The 19,451-nt window shown below is 59.3% G+C and overlaps 3 protein-coding genes across 5 annotated transcripts; all 3 read left to right on the forward strand.

The window, feature by feature from the left end:
• Positions 1–8,408: 8,408 nt before the first annotated feature.
• Positions 8,409–16,591, forward strand: PBXIP1 (PBX homeobox interacting protein 1). Of its 3 annotated transcripts, none has more exons than XM_053966939.1 (11): positions 8,409–8,560; positions 13,594–13,672; positions 13,890–13,995; positions 14,080–14,147; positions 14,233–14,377; positions 14,493–14,705; positions 14,788–14,811; positions 14,894–14,967; positions 15,052–15,177; positions 15,279–16,276; positions 16,363–16,591. In XM_053966939.1, exons 2-11 carry the CDS (start codon positions 13,613–13,615, stop codon positions 16,418–16,420), a joined length of 1,872 nt encoding a protein of 623 aa, XP_053822914.1. In that variant the 5' UTR covers positions 8,409–8,560; positions 13,594–13,612; the 3' UTR covers positions 16,421–16,591. The 3 variants fall into 3 exon arrangements, with proteins under 3 accessions (XP_053822914.1, XP_053822916.1, XP_053822915.1); XM_053966941.1 differs by lacking the exon at positions 8,409–8,560 and adding an exon at positions 8,569–8,960; XM_053966940.1 differs by lacking the exon at positions 8,409–8,560 and adding an exon at positions 12,972–13,096.
• PYGO2 (pygopus family PHD finger 2) lies at positions 11,060–12,902 on the forward strand. The gene is made up of 3 exons (XM_053967012.1): positions 11,060–11,211; positions 11,303–11,352; positions 11,428–12,902. Exons 1-3 carry the CDS (start codon positions 11,088–11,090, stop codon positions 12,499–12,501), a joined length of 1,248 nt encoding a protein of 415 aa, XP_053822987.1. The 5' UTR covers positions 11,060–11,087; the 3' UTR covers positions 12,502–12,902.
• Positions 16,569–18,866, forward strand: PMVK (phosphomevalonate kinase). The gene is made up of 6 exons (XM_053966745.1): positions 16,569–16,598; positions 17,276–17,379; positions 17,524–17,587; positions 18,048–18,200; positions 18,268–18,397; positions 18,612–18,866. Exons 1-6 carry the CDS (start codon positions 16,569–16,571, stop codon positions 18,746–18,748), a joined length of 618 nt encoding a protein of 205 aa, XP_053822720.1. The 3' UTR covers positions 18,749–18,866.
• Positions 18,867–19,451: the final 585 nt, after the last annotated feature.

Genomic DNA, 19,451 nt, shown 5'->3' on the forward strand with positions numbered 1-19,451 from the left:
TTGTCCGGCCACTCAGGGCCACAGGCTCCTGGAGGCAAAGATCAGCCTTTTCCTTGGGAAAGAAAAGTGGCCAGCCCAGATTCCTGATGTCAGTTTGTAGGGTTCCCTTGGGACTGTCAGGGCAGCAGAGGTTTGAGGTGGGGCAGCTTGGGTCTGCGACACATCTTCGATCGTTTGGATTTTGGAGGTGTCCGGCCATCAGGGCCACAGGCCCCTGGAGACACAGAGCGGTCCTTTTCCCTGGGAAGAAAAGTGGCCAGCCCAGGTTCCTGATGTCAGTTTTGTAGGGTTCCCTTGGGACTGTCAGGGCAGCACAGGTTTGAGGTGGGGGCAGCTTGGGTCTGCGACACATCCTCGATCGTTTGGATTTTTGGAGGTGTCCGGCCACTCAGGGCCCTAGGCCCCTGGAGACACAGAGTGGACCTTTTCCCTGGGAAAGAAAAGTGGCCAGCCCAGGTTCCTGATGTCAGTTTGTAGGGTTCCCTTGGGACTGTCAGGGCAGCACAGGTTTGAGGTGGGGGCAGCTTGGGTCTGCGACACATCTTCGATCGTTTGGATTTTTGGAGGTGTCCGGCCACTCAGGGCCACAGGCCCCTGGAGGCAAAGATCAGCCTTTTTCCTTGGGAAAGAAAAGTGGCCAGCCCAGGTTCCTGATGTCAGTTTGTAGGGTTCCCTTGGGACTGTCAGGGCAGCACAGGTTTGAGGTGGGGGCAGCTTGGGTCTGCGACACATCTTCGATCGTTTGCATTTTTGGAGGTGTCCGGCCACTCAGGGCCACAGGCCCTTGGAGACACAGACTGGTCCTTTTCCCTGGGAAAGAAAAGTGGCCAGCCCAGGTTCCTGATGTCAGTTTGTAGGGTTCCCTTGGGACTGTCAGGGCAGCACAGCTTTGAGGTGGGGGCAGCTTGGGTCTGCGACACATCTTCGATTGTTTGGATTTTTGGAGGTGTCCGGCCACTCAGGGCCACAGGCCCCTGGACGCAAAGATCGGCCTTTTTCCCTGGGAAAGAAAAGTGGCCAGGCCAGGTTCCTGATGTCAGTTTGTAGGGTTCCCTTGGGACTGTCAGGGCAGCACAGGTTTGAGGTGGGGGCAGCTTGGGTCTGCGATACATCTTCGATCGTTTGGATTTTGGAGGTGTCCGGCCACTCAGGGCCACAGGTTCCTGGAGGCAAAGATCAGCCTTTTTCCCGGGAAAGAAAAGTGGCCAGCCCAGGTTCCTGATGTCAGTTTGTAGGGTTCCCTTGGGACTGTCAGGGCAGCACAGGTTTGAGGTGGGGGCAGCTTGGGTCTGCGACACATCTTCGATCGTTTGCATTTTTGGAGGTGTCCGGCCACTCAGGGCCGCAGGCTCCTGGAGGCAAAGATCAGCCTTTTTCCCAGGGAAAGAAAAGTGGCCAGCCCAGGTTCCTGATGTCAGTTTGTAGGGTTCCCTTGGGACTGTCAGGGCAGCACAGGTTTGAGGTGGGGGCAGCTTGGGTCTGCGACACATTCTCGATCGTTTGGATTTTTGGAGGTGTCCGGCCATTCAGGGCCACAGGCTCCTGGAGGCAAAGATCAGCCTTTTTCCTTGGGAAAGAAAAGTGGCCAGCCCAGGTTCCTGATGTCAGTTTGTAGGGTTCCCTTGGGACTGTCAGGGCAGCAGAGGTTTGAGGTGGGGGCAGCTTGGGTCTGCGACACATCCTCGATCGTTTGGATTTTTGGAGGTGTCTGGCCACTCAGGGCCACAGGACCCTGGAGACACAGAGCGGTCCTTTTCCTTGGGAAAGAAAAGTGGCCAGCCCAGGTTCCTGATGTCAGTTTGTAGGGTTCCCTTGGGCCTGTCAGGACAGCACAGGTTTGAGGTGGGGGAAGCTTGGGTCTGCGACACATCTTTGATAGTTTGGATTTTTGGAGGTGTCCGGCCACTCAGGGCCATAGGCTCCTGGAGACACAGAGCGGTCCTTTTCCCTGGGAAAGAAAAGTGGCCAGCCCAGGTTCCTGATGTCAGTTTGTAGGGTTCCCTTGGGACTGTCAGGGCAGCACATGTTTGAGGTGGGGGCAGCTTGGGTCTGCGACACATCTTCGATCGTTTGGATTTTTGGAGGTGTCCGGCCACTCAGGGCCACAGGCTCCTGGAGACACAGAGCGGTCCTTTTCCCTGGGAAAGAAAAGTGGCCAGCCCAGGTTCCTGATCTCAGTTTGTAGGGTTCCCTTGGGACTGTCAGGGCAGCACAGGTTTGAGGTGGGGGCAACTTGGGTCTGCGACACATCTTCGATCGTTTGGATTTTTGGAGGTGTCCGGCCACTCAGGGCCACAGGCCCATGGAGACACAGACTCGTCCTTTTCCCTGGGAAAGAAAAGTGGCCAGCCCAGGTTCCTGATGTCAGTTTGTAGGGTTCCCTTGGGACTGTCAGGGCAGCAGAGGTTTGAGGTGGGGGCAGCTTGGGTCTGCGACACATCTTCGATCGTTTGGATTTTTGGAGGTGTCCGGCCACTCAGGGGCTACAGGCCCCTGGAGGCAAAGATCAGCCTTTTTCCTTGGGAAAGAAAAGTGGCTAGCCCAGGTTCCTGATGTCAGTTTGTAGGGTTCCCTTGGGACTGTCAGGGCAGCACAGGTTTGAGGTGGGGGCAGCTTGGGTCTGCGACACATCTTCGATCGTTTGGATTTTTGGAGGTGTCCGGCCACTCAGGGCCACAGGCCCTGGAGGCAAAGATCAGCCTTTTTCCCTGGGAAAGAAAAGTGGCCAGCCCAGGTTCCTGATGTCAGTTTGTAGGGTTCCCTTGGGACTGTCAGGGCAGCACAGGTTTGAGGTGGGGGCAGCTTGGGTCTGCGACACATCTTCGATCGTTTGGATTTTTGGACGTGTCCGGCCACTCAGGGCCACAGGCCCTGGAGACACAGACTGGTCCTTTTCCCTGGAAAGAAAAGTGGCCAGCCCAGGTTCCTGATGTCAGTTTGTAGGGTTCCCTTGGGACTGTCAGGGCAGCACAGGTTTGAGGTGGGGGCAGCTTGGGTCTGCGACACATCTTCGATCGTTTGGATTTTTGGAGGTGTCCGGCCACTCAGGGCCACAGGCCCCTGGAGGCAAAGATCAGCCTTTTTCCTTGGGAAAGAAAGTGGCCAGCCCAGGTTCCTGATGTCAGTTTGTAGGGTTCCCTTGGGACTGTCAGGGCAGCAGAGGTTTGAGGTGGGGGCAGCTTGGGTCTGCGACACATCTTCGATCGTTTGGATTTTTGGAGGTGTCCGGCCACTCAGGGCCACAGGCCCCTGGAGACACAGACTGGTCCTTTTCCTTGGGAAAGAAAAGTGGCCAGCCCAGGTTCCTGATGTCAGTTTGTAGGGTTCCCTTGGGACTGTCAGGGCAGCACAGGTTTGAGGTGGGGGCAGCTTGGGTCTGCGACACATCTTCGATCGTTTGGATTTTTGGAGGTGTCCGGCCACTCAGGGCCACAGGCCCCTGGAGGCAAGATCAGCCTTTTTCCTTGGGAAAGAAAAGTGGCCAGCCCAGGTTCCTGATGTCAGTTTGTAGGGTTCCCTTGGGACTGTCAGGGCAGCACAGGTTTGAGTTGGGGGCAGCTTGGGTCTGAGACACATCGTCGATCGTTTGGATTTTGGAGGTGTCCGGCCACTTCAGGGCCACAGGCCCCTGGAGGCAAAGATCAGCCTTTTTCCTTGGGAAAGAAAAGTGGCCAGCCCAGGTTCCTGATGTCAGTTTGTAGGGTTCCCTTGGGACTGTCAGGGCAGCACAGGTTTGAGGTGGGGGCAGCTTGGGTCTGCGACACATCTTCGATCGTTTGGATTTTTGGAGGTGTCCGGCCACTCAGGGCCACAGGCCCTGGAGACAAAGATCAGTCCTTTTTCCTTGGGAAAGAAAAGTGGCCAGCCCAGGTTCCTGATGTCAGTTTGTAGGGTTCCCTTGGGACTGTCAGGGCAGCACAGATTTGAGGTGGGGGCAGCTTGGGTCTGCGACACATCTTCGATCGTTTGGATTTTTGGAGGTGTCCGGCCACTCAGGGCCACAGGCCCCTGGAGGCAAAGATCAGCCTTTTTCCTTGGGAAAGAAAAGTGGCCAGCCCAGGTTCCTGATGTCAGTTTGTAGGGTTCCCTTGGGACTGTCAGGGCAGCACAGGTTTGAGGTGGGGGCAGCTTGGGTCTGCGACACATCTTCGATCGTTTGGATTTTTGGAGGTGTCCGGCCACTCAGGGCCACAGGCTCCTGGAGGCAAAGATCAGCCTTTTTCCCTGGGAAGAAAAGTGGCCAGCCCAGGTTCCTGATGTCAGTTTGTAGGGTTCCCTTGGGACTGTCAGGCAGCACAGGTTTGAGGTGGGGGCAGCTTGGGTCTGCGACACATCTTCGATCGTTTGGATTTTTGGAGGTGTCCGGCCACTCAGGGCCACAGGCCCCTGGAGACACAGACTGGTCCTTTTTCCATGGGAAAGAAAAGTGGCCAGCCCAGGTTCCTGATGTCAGTTTGTAGGGTTCCCTTGGGACTGTCAGGGCAGCACAGGTTTGAGGTGGGGGCAGCTTGGGTCTGCGACACATCTTCGATCGTTTGGATTTTTGGAGGTGTCCGGCCACTCAGGGCCACAGGCCCCTGGAGGCAAAGATCAGCCTTTTTCCATGGGAAAGAAAAGTGGCCAGCCCAGGTTCCTGATGTCAGTTTGTAGGGTTCCCTTGGGACTGTCAGGGCAGCACAGGTTTGAGGTGAGGGCAGCTTGGGTCTGCGACACATCTTCGATCGTTTGGATTTTTGGAGGTGTCCGGCCACTCAGGGCCACAGGCTCCTGGAGGCAAAGATCAGCCTTTTTCCCAGGGAAAGAAAAGTGGCCAGCCCAGGTTCCTGATGTCAGTTTGTAGGGTTCCCTTGGGACTGTCAGGGCAGCACAGGTTTGAGGTGGGGGCAGCTTGGGTCTGCGACACATCTTCGATCGTTTGGATTTTTGGAGGTGTCCGGCCACTCAGGGCCACAGGCCCCTGGAGACACAGACTGGTCCTTTTCCTTGGGAAAGAAAAGTGGCCAGCCCAGGTTCCTGATGTCAGTTTGTAGGGTTCCCTTGGGACTGTCAGGGCAGCAGAGGTTTGAGGTGGGGGCAGCTTGGGTCTGCGACACATCTTCGATCGTTTGGATTTTTGGAGGTGTCCGGCCACTCAGGGCCACAGGCTCCTGGAGGCAAAGATCAGCCTTTTTCCTTGGGAAAGAAAAGTGGCCAGCCCAGGTTCCTGATGTCAGTTTGTAGGGTTCCCTTGGGACTGTCAGGGCAGCACAGGTTTGAGGTGGGGGCAGCTTGGGTCTGCGACACATCTTCGATCGTTTGGATTTTTGGAGGTGTCCGGCCACTCAGGGCCACAGGCTCCTGGAGACAAAGATCAGCCTTTTTCCCTGGGAAGGAAAAGTGGCCAGCCCAGGTTCCTGATGTCAGTTTGTAGGGTTCCCTTGGGACTGTCAGGGCAGCACAGGTTTGAGGTGGGGGCAGCTTGGGTCTGCGACACATCTTCGATCGTTTGGATTTTTGGAGGTGTCCGGCCACTCAGGGCCACAGGCTCCTGGAGACAAAGATCGGTCCTTTTCCTTGGGAAAGAAAAGTGGCCAGCCCAGGTTCCTGATGTCAGTTTGTAGGGTTCCCTTGGGACTGTCAGGGCAGCACAGGTTTGAGGTGGGGGCAGCTTGGGTCTGCGACACATCTTTGATCGTTTGGATTTTTAGAGGTGTCCGGCCACTCAGGGCCACAGGCTCCTGGAGGCAAAGATCAGCCTTTTTCCTTGGGAAAGAAAAGTGGCCAGCCCAGGTTCCTGATGTCAGTTTGTAGGGTTCCCTTGGGACTGTCAGGGCAGCAGAGGTTTGAGGTGGGGGCAGCTTGGGTCTGCGACACATCTTCGATCGTTTGGATTTTTGGAGGTGTCCGACCACTCAGGGCCACAGGCTCCTGGAGGCAAAGATCAGCCTTTTCCTTGGGAAAGAAAAGTGGCCAGCCCAGGTTCCTGATGTCAGTTTGTAGGGTTCCCTTGGGACTGTCAGGGCAGCACAGGTTTGAGGTGGGGGCAGCTTGGGTCTGCGACACATCCTTCGATCGTTTGGATTTTTGGAGGTGTCCGGCCACTCAGGGCCACAGGCCCCTGGAGACAGAGACCGGTCCTTTTCCCTGGGAAAGAAAAGTGGCCAGCCCAGGTTCCTGATGTCAGTTTGTAGGGTTCCCTTGGGACTGTCAGGAGCGGCTCTGTCCTGCTGCATAGCCTGGTGTAATTGCACAAGTCCTGGAGACCTGCAGTTTGGAATGGGGGATGTAGTTGTATTCTAGATGGTATTCCTAGATTCACACAGGATGCTTGGACCTGTTAAGTTATCCTACAGTTGTTTGAATTTTCTCCTAACTTTCTTTCAGGTGCAGACGTTTAAGGTCTGTGGCAGAGCGCCCCTCCTGGGTCAGGGGGTTTTCCCTGAGAAGGTCAGTCGCTGTTTGTATTTGCAGGGGAAGCATAAATGGTGACTGTGTACAGCACTGTTGTTTGTCTATTATTAGGAAGTCCAGGCAGATAGCTGCAGTCAAGGCCAAGTGTGTCAGGTGAGCAGTGGACAGGAGCAGTTGTTCTCGCACAGGTCTCAGTTTTTGGTGAAAGTCTAAGCATCCCCTTTTTTTTTTTTTTTTTTTTTTTTTTTTTATTTTAGGCAGTCCTCTTGCGAGATGTCTCTGATCCCAGATGTCTGAGGCCAGGTGGGTGCAAGCTTAAGGTGTAGGTGGGCGTACTTGTCGGGTCAGGGTGGTGGTCTTTTCTCAGTATCTCAGTGTGGTTTTTTTTGCTTTGTTTCTTTGCAGGTGTCATTGCTGCCCTAGGCGTGTGAAGGAACAGAGTCAAGCGGGTGAGTCGGCATTTAGGCTGGGTGACTCATAGGTGACCGTTATGCACGCTAAGCCTGTACCTTTTCCTTTTGTAGGTATCCTCCTGGCAGCCTGTTGAGTCGCATCAAGATTTTAGGTGAGCCGGGGCAGCGGTGCGTCAGAGTTCCAGGGATTCCTCTTTTGCAGGGCGCTAGTTGCATTTTCTGTTTTGTCTTAGGTACCGTGAGGAGGCGCATAGCTGAAGTTTGGAAACGGCAGCACCGAAGCGGATGTAGAGAACATGTCGCCGTCCACGTCCGGCTGACGATGGATTTTGTCCGGTCGTCTTGCAAAAGCTAAGTGTCGGGGCCAGTAGGTGGGAGAAGGGGAAAAACCTTTACTATCACAGGAGACAATTAGATGTTAGCTTAGAGGAGAGGCCCATAGTGGGACGGGCCCCTTGGAAGCAGAGGGAGAGGGTTTCTCCTCAGCCTCACCAGAGTCTTCGCCGGGCAGGGCAGTTCCGATCCGTCTTCGCGTCCTCGCGAGATTTGCGTCGGCGGCCTTCTTCAACTCTCGACGTCGTCGTGGATCTTTTCACCCGAGGAGCCCGCCTTCACGTCCGGAGCTCTAGCCACAGTCACGCCATAGTCATCGCTTTCTTGTCTAGGCCTACTGAGCTTCTTAGGCTTCCTCTTAAGTCCTTTGGCACTAACATCTTGAAAGGAGTTAAATTTCATCATCACATGCTATTGCCCTAGGGCTTTCTTTCCTTTGGCATCATCGGCCTATGACTCATCTTGGACTAGCAATCTTGGGTCCATAAGGTGGAACTGCCAGGCAGTTTCCACTCGTGTCTGTGTTATGTCGTCCGTGTCCGTGTTATGTCGTCCATGTCCGTGTTATGTCGTCCGTGTCCATTGATTTCTGCGTCATAGGCCTTTGTTACATCTCGAGGCTTTATCGGCATTGTTCTCTGCCGTATCGGCCATATTTTACTCGTGTACCTTCCTGGATATCGCTTATTCCGGCATCATTACATTTTTACTTTTTGAGACGGCAAGAAGTACAGGAGACGTTCTCATCCATCTTCCTTCTCACCTTTGGTAGCGCCTTCTCTTCCCGTGCCATTCTCTCGGACTTCTAGAGGGAGCACATTAGACCCTCATCACCTGACCGCAGTAGTTCCGTAGCTTGCGCCTTCTCAAAGGGTATAGGGCTCAACAATTAATCTTCCGGAGAGTTACGTCAAGTCCTCACTTATATTGTATCTATGTCGGCTTATATTGTTCGTGCTTAGGTTGTACCTACCTATGTTGGCTTATACTGTATGTGCTTATATTGTATGTACTTATGTCGTATGTACCTATGTCGGTTTATATTGTATGTACTTATACTGTATGTACCTACCTTGGCTTATATTGTGCATATATTGTATGTACCTACCTTGGCTTATGTTGTACATGCCTCTGTCGTGCCACTTACGATCGGAGCTGCCCTGCCCAGGCACGTAGTCACGGTTAGGTAGAGCAGTTATAAAACTTTATAGTTCATCTGTCTTCTATTGGGGTTTTGGGTACAAAATTTATGGACCCGGAGCAGGAATAGCTCCTAGCCGTCAGATAGTCACTCGTCGACCGCCTCCCGTCGTCTCTGTCGTCTCGCAGGTCCCCGGGTCCCTACACGTTATCCTGGAATCTACCACTGGACATTGAAGAGCCGCGGTCAGAAGACGCGTCGAAGCGTCAGCGTAGCATTTCAAGTAAGGGTCGCGGTCAGCGTGTAAGCGGAAGAGCGTGTGAGAGAGCGTGATTGTCCGTGTCTGTCTGTGAGAGCTTGTGTCTGCAGGTGTGAGTGTGTGTTGACCGGTTCTAACCTTGTGCATATGGCCTTTGCCTTTCAGGTTTTTCAGCTCTTTTTTAAATTTAGAATAAAAAATCCCCAGCCGGGGTTTTTTTTTTTTTTTTCCCCCCGGTTGGGTTTTTTTTCCTCGGTCCCGGCCGGTCCGCGAGGCGACGTTCATCGCCAAAGTTTGGAGGCGGACCGTCCCGGGACCGGGGTTTTCGTCAGGCAGGAGGATTTTTTCAGAGGCTCCCGGGGACCACGTTCCCGAGGAACAACGATTGCCGGGGCGTAACGGAGCGGTTGAAACGAGAGCGACGGTGAGTTTGCGTGCAATGTGAAGGAGGTGGTCATGGTGGATGACTGTTGTTTTCTGTGTGCTATTTTTGTTTTGGTCTTTCCTCTAACAATCAAACAAAATGTAATGTAGATAGAAAAAATGTTATATTGTGTTAATATGCGTTCGGTTTCTATTGCCCCGTATCGTTCCGTGTTTGCATTTGCCGCCGCATTTCCACATACGGCTCCGTACGTAAGTGGGATTTCTACCGGTCAGCGTACGGATTGTATCTACGCTCCCATTCATATACATCGTTTCCATGTGTTTTGCTGGAGTGTAAATAAAAAAATCATTCAATAAAGTTGAATCAACCCTAATAATGATGCCCCCCACTCCCTCCCCCTCCCCCTTTGGCTCCTGTGTTTTTTTGGTGTGGTTTAGTCTTTTTTTTTCCCCCACTGTATTTCTTCCTTTGCTTCTTCTCTTAGTTTTCTTTCTGTCACGTCATTTCTGTCCGTCCCTAACTTTGTTTCTGTTTCTCACTGTTTCTAACTCTCTCTCTCTCTGCTTCTCTATTTCCCTGTATGTCTTTTCTTCTGTTTCTCTATTTCACTATTTCTAACTATTTATTTGTCTCTCTAGTTGATGCTTTTACTCTTTATTTCTTTTTCTCTCCAGCTTCTCTTCTTTTTTTTCTCGATTCTTTTGTCCTCTTTTTCACTCTCACCCTCTTTCTTTTTCACTGTAACCCTTCTCATTTTTTTACTCTTTGCCATTCTTTTCCTATTTCTTTTCGTCTCTTAAGTCGTCTCTTAAGTCCTCTCTTAAGTCCTCTCTTAAGTATGTCTTTTTCTTTCTTTCCATCTTTTCATTTCTAACTTTGTTTCCCTTTCTAGCTTTCAAAAAACAGCAGTAGAAAATTTCAGGCTCCCTGGGAGTAAAATAAAAAACAAACTTGAAATAATTATTAAAAAAAAAATTTACTCCCCGGGAGCCTGAAACTTTCTACTGCTGCACCGGACATATAGTTTTTCTTCTTTTTTATATATACCTATACAACCCCTAATTAGTGCTCCACCTGGCACATTACAATACCCACTACCCACATCACCCCCACCATGTAGACACCGCCATCTTGCTCCCCATCATGTGACCCGATGGGCACCACCATCTTGCTCCCTGTCACATGACCACACAGGTGCTGCCATTTTACTCCCCATCATGTGACCACATGGGTGCCACCATCTTGTAGGGTTAGGGGTTAGGGTTTGGGTTTAGGGTTTAGGGTTAGGCCCTCAGTGGCCGGCTGCGTCCCAAAATCCGAACGATCGAGGATGTGTCGCAGACCCAAGCTGCCCCCAGCTCAAACCTGTGCTGCCCTGACAGTCCCAAGGGAACCCTACAAACTAACATTAAGAACCTGGGCTGACCTCTTTTCTTTCCCAGGAAAAAGGCTGATCTTTGCCTCCAGGGGCCTGTGGCCCTGAGTGGCCGGACACCTCCAAAAATCCAAACGATCGAGGATGTGTCGCAGACCCAAGCTGCCCCCACCTCAAACCTCTGCTGCCCTGACAGTCCCAAGGGAACCCTACAAACTGACATCAGGAACCTGGGCTGGCCACTTTTCTTTCCCAGGGAAAAGGACCAGTCTGTGTCTCCAGGGGCCTGTGGCCCTGACTGGCCGGACACCTCCAAAAATCCAAACGATCGAGGATGTGTCGCAGACCCAAGCTGCCCCCACCTCAAATTTCTTCTGCCCTGACAGTCCCAAGGGAACCCTACAAACTGACATCAGGAACCTGGGCTGGCCACTTTTCTTTCCCAGGGAAAAGGGCTGATCTTTGTCTCCAGGGGCCTGTTATACCAAAGGAATGGCGCTTTTATTAAAGTTGCTATTTCTCTAGGCCCGGCCTGCTGTGAGCTGTGGGCGTTGGTTCCTCCCCTGCTCCCCCCCCCCGCAGTACGTGGTTTGTCCCGTCTGTCCCCTCTCCCCCCTTCCATCGCGCCGCGTTTGGTTTGGTCCGGCGGGGGGTGGGGCGGGAGTCTGCGGTGATTGACGCGTCCGCCGCGCGTCGCCACGCCCCCTTCCCCCAGCGCGCTGTGATTGGCCTCGCCCGGCTTCCGGTTCCGGCCGGGCCATGGCGGCGGCGCGCGCGCTCTGAGGGCTATGGCGGCCCCGCACGCAGAGAAGCTGGAGGGAGCGGTCCCGGCCCCGCCGGCCCCGCCGGGGCCCCCGCACCCCGCGGGCAGCGCTGCCGCCGGCGGGCCCGGCCGCAAGCAGGGGAAGGCAGGTGAGCGCTGGTGGACCGCGACCGTGGGTGAGTGGGTGGGTGGGTGAGGGTCGCCGCGGCTCCGCTGACGCGGCCTCGCTTGTCCCCTCAGGGCTGCAGATGAAGAGCCCCGAGAAGAAGCGGCGCAAGTCCAACACGCAGGTAGGGCCGGGCTCGGCGCGGCGCGGGGCCCGGGGACGCGCCGCAGCAAGCCTGACCGCCACCTTCTCCCCGCAGGGCCCTGCCTACTCGCACCTCTCGGAGTTCGCCCCGCCGCCCACTCCCATGGTGGACCACCTGGTGGCTTCCAATCCCTTCGAGGATGATTTCGGGGCCCCCAAGGTGGGGGCGGCGCCCGCCCCCTTCCTGGGCAGCCCCGTCCCCTTCGGCGGTTTCCGCATGCAGGGCGGGATGTCGCCGCAGGTGCCCCCCGGTTACGGCGGGGGTCCCCAGCCCCTGCGGAGGCAGCCGCCGCCGTTCGCCCCCGGGCAGATGGGCCCGGCCTTTAGCATGCCCCCCCAGAATCCAAACTACGTGCAGCCGGGGGGCTTGAGCTTCGCCGGGCAGCCCTTCAGCCAGCCCCTCGGACAGAACTTCAGCCCCCCTATGGGGCAGCTCATGCAGGGGCCCGTCGCGGGCTTCGGGCCCATGATGTCCCCCACTATGGGGCAGCCCCCGCGGGGGGAAATGGGACCCGGGCCAGCCCTCAACCCCCCCGGGGGGCCGGCGGTGGCTCAGCGCTTCAGCCAGCCCAGCAACCTCTTTGGACAATCGCCCATGCAGCGCCCCGGGCAGAACGTGCCGCCCCTGCCGCCCACAGCCAGTCCCTTCGCCGGGGCGGATCCCGGCTTCCCCGGCGGCGGCGAGGAGGGGGGCAAGAACCCTCCCGCCAGCACCTTCGCCCAGGAGCAGCACTCGGGCTCCCCCGCCACCGTCAACGGGGCGCAGCCCGGCTTCGCCCCCAACAGCACCGGCCGCAGCGCCGGCACCCCCGAGAGCAACAGCCTCCCCCTGCCGCCCCCCGGCAAGGCCGGCAGCGCCTCAGGGCACCAGCCGCCGCCGGGGCTCGTGTACCCCTGCGGGGCCTGCCGCAACGAGGTGAACGACGACCAGGACGCCATCCTGTGCGAGGCCTCCTGCCAGAAGTGGTTCCACCGAGAGTGCACGGGCATGACCGAGAACGCCTACGGGCTGCTCACCACGGAGGCCTCTGCCGTCTGGGCCTGCGACTTCTGCCTCAAGACGAAGGAGATCCAGTCGGTCTACATCCGGGAGGGCATGGGACAGCTGGTGACCGCCAACGACGGCTGAGCCACCGTTGGGCCGCCGTGTACAGCTTTCCCCCGCCGATTTAGGACCAAACACCCGTTTTTTTGTAGCTGTCGCCCCCCCCCTGCCAGCCGGAGCGCCGCTGCCGTGCGCTGGCTGTGGCTGCTTGCCGGGCACCACCTGGCACCGGGACTTACCGGGGGAGCCGGGACGGTGCCGGCCGTGCCGGTGTCACGCCTTGGCTGCGTGGCTCCGGCCCCCGGTGCACCGGCTTGGTGAGGGCTGAGCCTTCCTGGTGTCCCTTTCCACATTCACGGGGCAGTCACGCCTGCTCCGGTGCTCGGGACGGTCCCGGTACCCGCTCCCCCACCCCAGGTCCGTCCGTTTTAGCCGATCGTTAATGGAAATTTTTTTGTACCGTCGTTATAAAACTCTTAAACGCGCGTGTCGGTGTCTGGTACCGGGTGGGGTGGGGGGGGTGTTCGGTACCGGCGGGGCCGCGCCCGGTGTCCCCGCCCCCTGCTCGCGTCATGTGCGCCGCGGGCTGCGATTGGCTGCTCGCGTCACGTGCGCGCCCCGGCTCGGTGCGGCGGGGGCGGCCCCGGGGAAAGTTCCCGGCAGGACGCGGCGGGCGCAGGTACCGGGACCGGCGGGAGCGCTGCCTCTGCGGGCCGGACCGCCGGCACGGGGCTGAGGGGCGCGGGAGCAGCTCGGAGAGGCCGTGGGGAGCGGAGAGGAGGCGGTTGTCACCCCCCGCCACCCCCGGCCCAGGCCGGTTCTGCGTCCCGGACGGCGGGTGGGGGGGAGAAGAGAGTGGCGGGAGCTGCTCGAGATTCCCGTCCGGTGCTGCCGCTTTGCTGTGGGTCGGTGGGATCCCGACCGGGGCCCCCCGGTTCCCCCACGCCAGGCCCCGAGTCTCCCGTCCACCTGCTGGGTCGCATCACCGGCTAAAAATACCCCACGGCGGCAGCTGGTGTCAGTGGGGGTGCAGCCGCACAGCCGGTGCACCGGAAAGCCTCCCAGCTACGGGCTGGAGGGACTGGCTGGCACCGGTACCGTGGCTCTCCCGGTCACATCCAGCTGGTACTGGGAGCTGGGTCACGTCCCGATGTCCGTGCGTCCGTCCCCTTGCAGGTAGCACTGGACTGTGCCTATGGAGGAGAAATTGGATCCCCGAGATGCAGAGAGCAGCTGGGTGCTGGCGGGCAGCGAGGTGAGGGCTCGCCACCCCCAGAGCAGACCCTCGCCGCTTGAGATCTCCAGGGCACCATCCCAGAACGGGGACCCCATGCCTTGGGGCCCTTAGGGCAGCCCCCCCCCCCTGAGCTGGAGACCCCCCCCCCCGGGCACACCCCTCAGTGCCTACCCGGGGCTGCAGGCACATGGAGGTGGGGGCTAAAGTTGTCTCCCTGTGTACCCCCTTCCCCTAGGGTCTGCCCATTGACACGGTGGGTCCAGAGCAGGACTCAACCTCCCGCAGGTCTGACGATGAGGAACCGCAGGAGGAGGATGAAGACACCCAGGACACAGTCACAGGCAGGCAGCCACCATGGGTGTGGGGCAAGCCTGGTGTCACCTTCCTGTGCCACTGTCTCACGCCATTGCTCTGCCTCTCCCCAGCTGTGACCGCCAATGGTGCCACTGCCTCGCCCAGCCAGACCTTGTGCCCTGAGGGCAGCGGGCAGGGGGTGAGTCAGAACCGGGGGGCTGGGGGTGAGCTGGAACTGCTCCCCACACAGGGATACCCCATGTGGCAGTGCCTGTGTTCTGCAGGACCCGGAGGAATGTGAGGACTCCACGGCAGGGGCAGTGCCCGCCCTGGATGGCTCAGCAGAGCCCAGCGTGCTGGAGGGCGATGAGCAGGAGGAGCTGAATGCTGAGGCTGAGCCACAACCATGCCCTGACACCCCCCAAGCAGGTCAGGGGACACCCCCCCCCCCCCCCACCCCTCACAGGGGACTTGCCTGGGGGGATTTGTGCTGGCAGTGTTTAGGTGTAGACCCTCCCTGGAGGTCCCACCCGTCTTCCCCTAGGGCCAACAACAGAGGACGTGTCCAGCACCAGCAGTGACAATGACACGGCGGGGCTGCGGTGGCGGCAGGGCCACAAGCCCCGTCCTGAGCCCGTCACTGTCACGCCTGCCTCACACCGGGGGACACCAGACACTGGTGATGATGGGCTCAGTGTGAACAAGTACCTGCTGGGTGCCTTGGCCTTGGTTGCTGTGGGGCTGCTGATCATCACTGGTAAGTGGGGATCCCAGTGGCCAAGGCCCCAGGGACAGGGTCGGGTCCAGACGTCCCCCTCATTGTCCCCTCCTCTCCCCAGGTGGTATCTACGACGTGGCAGATGGTGAGTAGAGGCAACTGGCCCACCTGGGCAGGGGGACATCTGGCAGCAGCCTGGACATTCAGACCCATGTCGTCCTCTGCAGGCCCTGTGGAGAGTGTGGGGAGCTGGGACTTGGCTGCTGGGGAGCAGGAGTCACTGCTGTCCATAGACAGCAATGTAAGGAGGGGTCTCAAGCAGGGCTGAGTGAGGGCACAGGGTGTCACCGATGCCCCCAGGGCTCCCAACCTTCCTGTCCTCCAGGAGTCCCAGCAGGAGCCCCCTCTGCCAGATGCTGGGGGCCCGCAGAGCATGCAGTCCATGAGCCAACTCTTGGACAAGCTGGCCAAAGAGAACCAGGAGATCCGGCTCATGCAGGCGGAGCTACAGGTTGGTGCCCAGTACCGCGCCTCTGTGCTGTGTCCCGGTGCTGCTCTCCTGCTGCCACCCCTTTCACAGCCCCCCCCCCCCCCCCCCAACCCCTGCCCCAGGCCCACAAGGAAGATCTGCAGGCACTGCTGCACAAGAGCGAGGGTGAGGCGGCCGCGGCCGGGGCGCAGCAGCAGAGTCTGGCCAGAGAAAACGCGCGGCTGCGTGCGGCGCTGGAGCGGGAGGTGACGGCGCTGCGGGAGGCCCAGGCTGAGCTGCGGCGCCTGCAGGCCCCAGGCAGCCCCAGGGAGCCAAGGGCAGAGCAGCCACGTGCCACAGAGCAGCCACGTGCCACAGAGCAGCCACGTGCCACAGGGGCGCCGGGGCACGGCAAGGCCGCGGCAGGGCGGCGCGGCAGCCTGGATTCGTTGAGGCAGGAGCTAGCGGACACCCTGGACCGTGTGCGGGGCTCGGGGGATCTCAAGGGGCTTGTGGAGGAGCTGAGCACCCTGGAGCAGCACCTGGCCCAGGTGCTGGAGGCAGAGGGCTTGGGGCCGTTCTCCACGCCCTGGAAGAAGCCATTCAAGGTGGAGAAGGAGAGCAGGTGGCACAAGCAGCATGGCACCAGGGGGTCCCCCCACAAGCAGGAGAGGAGAGAGCATGGCAAAGGCCACAAGAAGGACCCCCGAGCCCCCCGTGAACACAAGCCAGGCAAAGCCTGGGGGAAGCCGTCTCACAGCCACCCCCGGCACGATTCCCACGAGTTGCCCTGGCTCAGGCGGTACCGGGCACCACAGGGCTGTTCTGGGGTGACTGACTGTGCCCACAAGGAGGGCCAGGAAGTGCTTGGGGCTGCACTGGAGCCGGTGCAGAAGGTGCAGTTCCTGCAACTGCTGGAGAGCTACATGGGGCAGCTGGGCTTGGGGAGGCAATTTGGGAGGCTGGCGCCGCGGCTTGATGGGGCCTTCAGAGCTGACGGCGTCTTTGCCCACGACCGCCTGCGGTTTGTCGACTTTGTGGATGACGTGGAGGATCTGCTTGAGGATGTGGCGCGGCAGGAGTGGGGCAACAAGGAGGCGGTTGACGGCTTCGAGGAGTACATGCTGCAGCACTACAGTGGGTGAGCTGGGGTGGGCAGTGCCAGGGGTCCCCGAGGATTCCCCCCCCTGCTGCAGCTCACCCATCACCCCTTCCCTTCTCTTGCAGCACCTCCGGGAACATGTGGAGCCAGAGAGCCCCAAGGCAGCATGGCACGCGTGGGTAGAGCCAGAGGGGCAGTAGAGTGCCAGCACCCCCACACGAGGGCTCCCCATATGCTGTTTATGGGGGTCTGGGGGTGACCACCACACCCTGTAGGGCCAAGTAGGGCCGCATCCCGAACCAAATGCACCGTGTGATACTGCACTGCCACCATGAATAAAGTCACCGCTGGGCAGAGCCGTGTAGGTGTGGGGGAAAAGGGAGGGTGCTGAGGGGAGAGGGCTGGAGAAATGGGGGTTCAGAGGAGGAGTAGGGGGTGTAAGGGGAGAGCAGAGCGGACTGAAGGGCTGTGGGCAAAGAAGGTGCTGCGAAAGGGAAGGAAGGAGTGCAGGGAGGAGGAAGGGCTGCGGGGGGAGAGGGGGTGCAGATGAAAAGGCAGGGCAGAGAGGAATATGGTGTGTTGGAGGGGAAGGGGGCTGCTGGGGGAGATCAAAGGGGGTGCTGGGGGGAAATGGGGATTTGGAGAAGGAACAGTGAAAAGGAAAGAGGAGTGCTGGAGGAACTGAGGGGCAGGTGAAAACGTGGGGTGCAGATGGGGCCATAGGGATGTTGAGGAGGAAGGGTGCTTAGGGACAAGAGAGGGTACCGGGGGACATGGATTTTGGGAGAAAGAGTAGGGATGGTCGGGGGAAGAGTGCTGGGGAAATGCAGGGTGCTGGGGGAAGGGAGCGTCAGAGGAGAATGGGGGGTGTGAGGAGGAAATGGGGGGCAGGGGAAGGGCCGGGGGGCGCGGGATAGCGGGGGCAGGACCCCCCATGTCCCCGCTGCGGTGCGGGCTCTGTCCGGCAGGGGGCGCCGTGAGCCGGGCGGGCTGCCGGGGGCGGGGCAACACGGGGCGTGTCCACGTGGGCGTGGTCAGGGGGGCGTGGCCGGGGCGCCGATGGCGGCGCCGCGCGCGGTGCTGCTGCTGAGCGGGAAGAGGAAATCGGGGAAGGATTTCGTGGCCGAGGAGCTGCGGAGCCGGTACCGGGCGGGGCGGGGCTGGGGCCAGGCGTGTGGGCGGGGAAAGCACCGGGTGCAGCGATGGTGCCGGAGGACAGGGAGGCCGGGATTTGGCCGAGTGGAGCCGGTGCCAGTAAGCCGCCCCCGCGTACCTCTCCCCCGCAGGTTGGGCCCTGATGTCTGCACCATTCTGCGCCTCTCCGGGCCCCTCAAGGAGCAGTACGCCAAGGTACCGAGCCGTGCCAGGACACTGCCGTGCTGTGCTGTGCCGCCCCACGCTCGTACCGTGACATACAGTGCCACACCATCCCGAGCCGTGCCAGGACACTGCCGTGTTCCACCGCGTGCTGTGCCGCCCCACGCTCACACTGAGCCGTGCCGTGCCACACGGAGTTGTGCCAGGGCACGTGCTTTGCTGTCCCTCTGCCTTCCCGTGCTCGTGCCGTACTACACCGCGCCACGCGGCGCTGGGCTGCCGCACCACACCGAGCCGTGTCAGCGCTGTGCCAAGTTGTGCCGCGCCACGATCGTGCTGTACCACATCGTGCCAAGCTGTTGGCGTGCTGTGCTGCGCTGCGCTGCGCTGTGCCATCCCGTCCCACCGTGCTGCGCTGTGTGACAGCAGCCGTGGCTGTGCCACGCCATGCTCGTTGGCCTAGGCCATGCCTACTGAACCCTCTTCCCCACAGGAGCACGGTCTGGACTTCCAGCGGCTCCTGGATGCCAGCGCCTACAAGGAGGGGTTCCGTCAGGACATGATCCGCTGGGGCGAGGAGAAGCGCCGCGCCGACCCCGGCTTCTTCTGCCGGGCAGCGGTGCAGGGGGCGCTGCAGCCGGTGTGGGTGAGTTTTGGGCGAGTGCACAGGGGCCCCGGGGGCAGGGCAGGGGTGCTGATGGAGCCCTGCGCAGGTGGTGAGTGACACGCGGCGCCTCTCAGATGTGGAGTGGTTCCGGGCCGCCTACGGGGATGTGGTGCAGACCGTGCGGGTGGTGGCCACGGAGGAGACAAGGAAGAGGAGGAACTGGGTCTTTGTCACCGGTGAGCAAGCGAGGGGCAGCTTCGCCTGGTGTGTGACACCAAAAGTGGGGTTGCCCAATGGGCACAGGTCTGCTGCCTCCACTACCCTTCCTTGGCAGTGGGAGCGAGAGGCTTTGGATCAAGGCCCCCACCTCCGGGGGGTGAGGCCGTGGTGAGGGTACAGACAGACAGATCCTGACCACCCCTGGGGCCTCCCTGGGCTCTGTGCTACCAGGGGTGGACGACGCTGAATCTGAGTGCGGCCTGGACCAAGGAGTGGCCTTTGACTGGGTGATCACCAATGACGGGGATAAGGTGGCCCTGGGCGAGCAGCTGGAGATGCTGGTGCAGTCTCTCCACAGGAGCCTCTAGCTCCATGTCTCTCCACTGGGGCTTGGGGACCCCTTCCCCCCCAGCCCCTCAGCATCTCCCCCTCCACCTCCTGCTGATGCTTCCTGTTCTGGAATAAAGCTCTGACACTGAGAACTGCTGCCACGCTGGGCCTGTGTCTCGTTTCTGGGGAAGGGACACACAGGTGATCCTGCCCCACCCTACTGTGGGTTTCCCAGCTTCTGGGAGGCAGAAGTGCAGTTCTGTCCAAGCAGGGGGCCACCAACTGGATGCTTCATGGTGAGGTTTTAATGAGGTTTCCAGCGGCCAATTCCCTACAGATTATCTGCTGCCCAAACTCATACACTCATATCTGCTCCTCTCCTGCAACAGCTGGGCACGGCAGGGGTGGGGGTGGTGGTGCCTGGGTGGGCTGGGGGTTTTGAGGGGGGGATTAGGGCCCTGTATACATCTACATGTATAGATCCCATACTCTGGGTCTACCATTACCCTGACCCCAACCTTGGGGACACCGTGGGTCACCCCACGCCCCCCCCCCCCCATCCATGGGGTGACCCACCCCAGCATGGGAACACCTGCTCCAGCTGCTGCTCGTAATCTCCAGCCTCTATAAACGGATTAAGGGGGGGATCATATAAAAGGAGGGGGGGGTGCCCGCGGGGGAACCCAGTGGGTTAAACAAACGAGGGGGGTCGGTCGGGACTTGTCCATCGGAGCGCGCGGG

The sequence above is a fragment of the Vidua chalybeata genome, chromosome 29, assembly GCF_026979565.1.
Source record: "Vidua chalybeata isolate OUT-0048 chromosome 29, bVidCha1 merged haplotype, whole genome shotgun sequence".
Lineage (NCBI taxonomy): Eukaryota > Metazoa > Chordata > Aves > Passeriformes > Viduidae > Vidua > Vidua chalybeata.

Coding starts and splice junctions, on each gene's coding strand:
- PYGO2 (XM_053967012.1), top strand. CDS start 11,088: ATGGCGGCCCCGCACGCAGAGAAGCTGGAGGGAGCGGTCCCGGCCCCG. Junction 11,212..11,302: donor CCGCAAGCAGGGGAAGGCAG/GTGAGCGCTGGT, acceptor TTGTCCCCTCAG/GGCTGCAGATGAAGAGCCCC. Junction 11,353..11,427: donor GGCGCAAGTCCAACACGCAG/GTAGGGCCGGGC, acceptor TTCTCCCCGCAG/GGCCCTGCCTACTCGCACCT.
- PMVK (XM_053966745.1), top strand. CDS start 16,569: ATGAATAAAGTCACCGCTGGGCAGAGCCGT. Junction 17,380..17,523: donor GCCGAGGAGCTGCGGAGCCG/GTACCGGGCGGG, acceptor TCTCCCCCGCAG/GTTGGGCCCTGATGTCTGCA. Junction 18,398..18,611: donor GAACTGGGTCTTTGTCACCG/GTGAGCAAGCGA, acceptor CTGTGCTACCAG/GGGTGGACGACGCTGAATCT.
- PBXIP1 (XM_053966939.1), top strand. CDS start 13,613: ATGGAGGAGAAATTGGATCCCCGAGATGCAGAGAGCAGCTGGGTGCTG. Junction 14,812..14,893: donor TATCTACGACGTGGCAGATG/GTGAGTAGAGGC, acceptor CGTCCTCTGCAG/GCCCTGTGGAGAGTGTGGGG. Junction 15,178..15,278: donor TCATGCAGGCGGAGCTACAG/GTTGGTGCCCAG, acceptor CCCCTGCCCCAG/GCCCACAAGGAAGATCTGCA.